Below are 3,633 nucleotides of genomic sequence, written 5' to 3'. Positions count from 1 at the left end.
TTTGTTGCGACCCGAAGCGGGAGACGCCGTAGCCGAGAGACAAGCGGCCCAGGTAGCCGCGCGCGGTGGTACGCGCAGGGAGACGTTCGTTGTCGGGGAAACTGTAATGGTCGACGATTTCTCTGTACGCAACGACAAGCGAATCGAAGGCAAGATCACGAGGAAACTGTCGCCGGTCACTTATGAGGTAGAGGTAGGAGGTAAGGTCTGGAAGAGACACGTCGACCAGATCGTGCGTTACCGGGCAAACGATGAACCGGCACCCAGGAGGTCCGAGCGACTACGAGATAAGAAATGATAGGGAAAGGAGTTGTGATGTTCTCGCACAGCGCCGAATGCGAGTAAGCGCGTATGTGTGCGTGTCCGAGGTCGGACTTATTATTGAGGCGGCTCGAGCGACACTCAGTCAGTCGTAGACCGTCCCCGGTTTCGAGATTAGCTAAGTTTCGTATTGAGAGCTTGTATCGGGATTAAATACAGGTGTTATAACCACGGCGCATTTTATTTCACCTCGCAGCATACATCCCAATTATAATATTATTGAAAATTATACATGAAAATTATATATACAATTAAAGGGATTGTCCCGATTGCGCACATAACCGATCGGACACGGCAATATTTCCCGATCGGACACAGTCCCGATCAGACACCGTTCCTATCGGACACACTCCCAATCGGACACATTTTGTATCGGGTTTGCGTATTTCTGTAAAGCACAATATTCTTGTGTGCGTATGGACTTACAAATGATGGAAAATTATCTGCTTTACAGAACAGTTAACCCGGGTTAAATATATATAAATATCCCGACCCATCTAGAGTCACAGTTTGACTTAAATTTCATGTTATAAACACTTGAAAACCCATCTAGAGTGTCCGATCGAGTCTGTGTCCGATCGGGCCTGTGTCCGATGGAGCCTGTGTCCGATAGAATCTGTGTCCGATTGCAACCATATGTGTCCGATGTAAAATGTGTCCGATCGAGCCTGTGTCCGATCGGGACTGTGTCCGATAGAATCTGTGTCCGATTGCAACCATATGTGTCCGATACAAAATGTGTCCGATCGGGAGTATGTCCGATAGGAACGGTGTCTGTTCGGGACTATGTCCGATTGGGGCTGTGTCCGATCGGGACTGTGTCCGATCGGGAAATATTGCCGTATCCGATCGGTTATGTGCGCAATCGGGACTCACTCCAATTAAAGATACCAATAACAAATGTTATACTAATAATGGTTCGTAAAACATATATATTTACTTTCTGATTAGAAAAACATTTTAAAACGCATTTACTGTATTCACGCACCTACTTATTTTTATTTAAAGATAGTTACCAAAGTATATCCGAGTGGTTGCTTTAAAACAGGCCATGTCTCAAATAATGAATGTAGATTACCACATAACTTCCCAATATGTTTTTGTCTAAGAAGTCGCGATTTATTCCAATGGGATTCTACTGAAAACCATGGTGTTGTATTATATTTCAGCCAATTGAAATGAGTTAAACACTTTTCCTTCTCTGAAAAGTTTTTTACAAAATTGTTAATAGTATTTATATAAATATAAGTTTTATTGAAAATTAGAAATTTTTTCTACAGTATAGGTATATAATTTACTATTTAATATAATTTGATAAATCTAGATTTTACAAAAAAAATGAAATGATCCCGCCCTATTTATAGCTCGTTAAAAAAATTTTAACGAAAAATACTTCCTGTAAAAACTCAATATTTTACAACTTATTTCATATGGTAATCCAAAATACCTTACATATAGCCCCCTCCCCCTGTGTGTGTATGCGTGCGTACGTACGTACGTGGGTGAATATGTTAGATAATATGTGTAAATATACCTTGGGAATGAGATTCTGAACCTTCCTCTGATCCTATTTCTTCATCTTTTTGAACTTTCTTTCTTTTTGTACCAATAATTCCACATTTTCGACAATCTCGTAATTTATTTCTATAAGAATCAACTAATTTTCCTTTAGAAATTTTTTTCTGAGGTCCTTCAATTTTAGGAGCAACGTAATAGATACTAATATTTTCAGTTGGAAATATTTTTATGATTTGCGTTGCGACAAACTCAAAATGTTCGTTTTTTAAAGATATCCTGTGCATACCCAAAAAAATTTGATTAATTTATTATTACACCAAATCAACGAAATTACAGCATCCGGAAGCCATTACGACTAAAATTACAACAATTCTTAAATATTGTCTTACCCATTCTTTTTACCACAGAAGTGAGACATTAAATATGTCATAATTACATCAACGTTTTGAACGTAATTGTCTGTTTAATTCAGCTTTTTTTTTAATTTGCAATAATAATTCTTCCATCTATAGATTGCTCTAGAATTTCTTTATAATCCTAGAAGAAGTACATAAATAATATTTCCATTAAAGGATTAATAAACTTTTACATATACGTTGCGACGAACTTTTCTCTCTTCTTTAAAGTTCTTCCGCCCTCCCGTTATGCGCGGACGGACGGGTGTTGCCGTCCTGCTCTCGCTATCGCGCGCGGATCTTAGGCGAAGGCGCGCCGACGACGGGGAGTGTGGTCGCCGGGCGCGAGGAGCGCGGGATACGGACGGATCGGGTCGTCGGCAAAAACCGAGGGGAAGGGAATGGTAACGCGCCGGAAAGGAGCAGGATCTCGGTAGCTCCGCGCGTACCGTGCCGCGGACTGAAAGCTCCACGCGAAAACGAAGATTGGGCGCCAGACGCGGTCTTTCACGCGTCACGTCGTGAGACTCGCGAAATCGCACGAACGCGATGGAGCGGCCCTCGTCACGGGCAGGCTAGCTCGCCTAACGGTAGAGGGGCGGGGCGGTGGTTGCCGCCAAGATTCCAGAGGCTACGGGACTTAAGGGACTCACACGACGGACGAGACACACGAAGGGGGGACGTACACGAAAAGAAACTCAAAGAATTTAATAGAACTAACAACGGGTTTAATAGAAGGCGGCGTTAACACGCCGGTTGAGTGGCCGCTATAACGGGCGGCGTCGCTGGCGACAATACTTCCAGCCCCGAGATCGGGGGAAAACAACACGCCGCGACCCATAAACCCGACTCGGACGACACGGACGCACTCGACAGTAGTTTCCTCGCGAACGGTACGAGTACCGTCGCACACGCAAATAGCCACGAATTACGATTACACGAATTACGCAAATATTCACGAACACTCGGCCGGGGCGTTTTGCCCGCGAGACTGGGTACCCGGGCCGACGGATCGGCCCGTCTTACAACGACGTGCAAAACGCAAAATCCGCCGGGCGGTCCCCGGCGGCTAACTACGGCGAGCCTTTCGCTCGCTCCCGGCCGCGCCGGCCGCGCTGGTCGGCAGGGGATCCCGCTCCGGACGCGCCGTCCTCGTGAAACCCGCCACCGACAACGGCGGAAGCGGCACGGGGTATCGCAAACTCTCACACCGCCGTTCACTCTCTCTCGGTCGTCGCGACTCCTTCACGCCACGCATGCACGCGACACTCCCGCGGCATGCGCACCCCGCGTGATCTCGCGCACCGCAACCGTCGCGCCGCGAATCTCCAGAGCGGCGGACACGACTCCCGCGACCGCGACCCTCGGCTCGGACACTCACACACACACTCTCACACGA

At 46.4% G+C, this 3,633-nt stretch overlaps 1 protein-coding gene across 1 annotated transcript in view; it reads left to right on the top strand.

Moving 5' to 3' along the window:
* The window catches only part of LOC105555886 (uncharacterized protein K02A2.6-like), a 3,179-nt gene extending 2,648 nt beyond the window's left edge, over nt 1-531 (top strand). The window contains exon 2 of the mRNA XM_012002928.1: nt 1-531. Within this exon, the coding sequence (XP_011858318.1) occupies nt 1-298 (298 nt within the window). The 3' untranslated portion in view covers nt 299-531.
* The last annotated feature ends 3,102 nt before the right edge of the window (nt 532-3,633 follow it).

This window comes from Vollenhovia emeryi, unplaced genomic scaffold (genome assembly GCF_000949405.1).
Source record: "Vollenhovia emeryi isolate VEMERY1.0 unplaced genomic scaffold, V.emery_V1.0 DF940585.1, whole genome shotgun sequence".
Taxonomy (NCBI): Eukaryota; Metazoa; Arthropoda; class Insecta; order Hymenoptera; family Formicidae; genus Vollenhovia; species Vollenhovia emeryi.
Note: the sequence above shows the minus strand (reverse complement) of the source record. Positions and strands in the feature narration are given on the sequence as shown.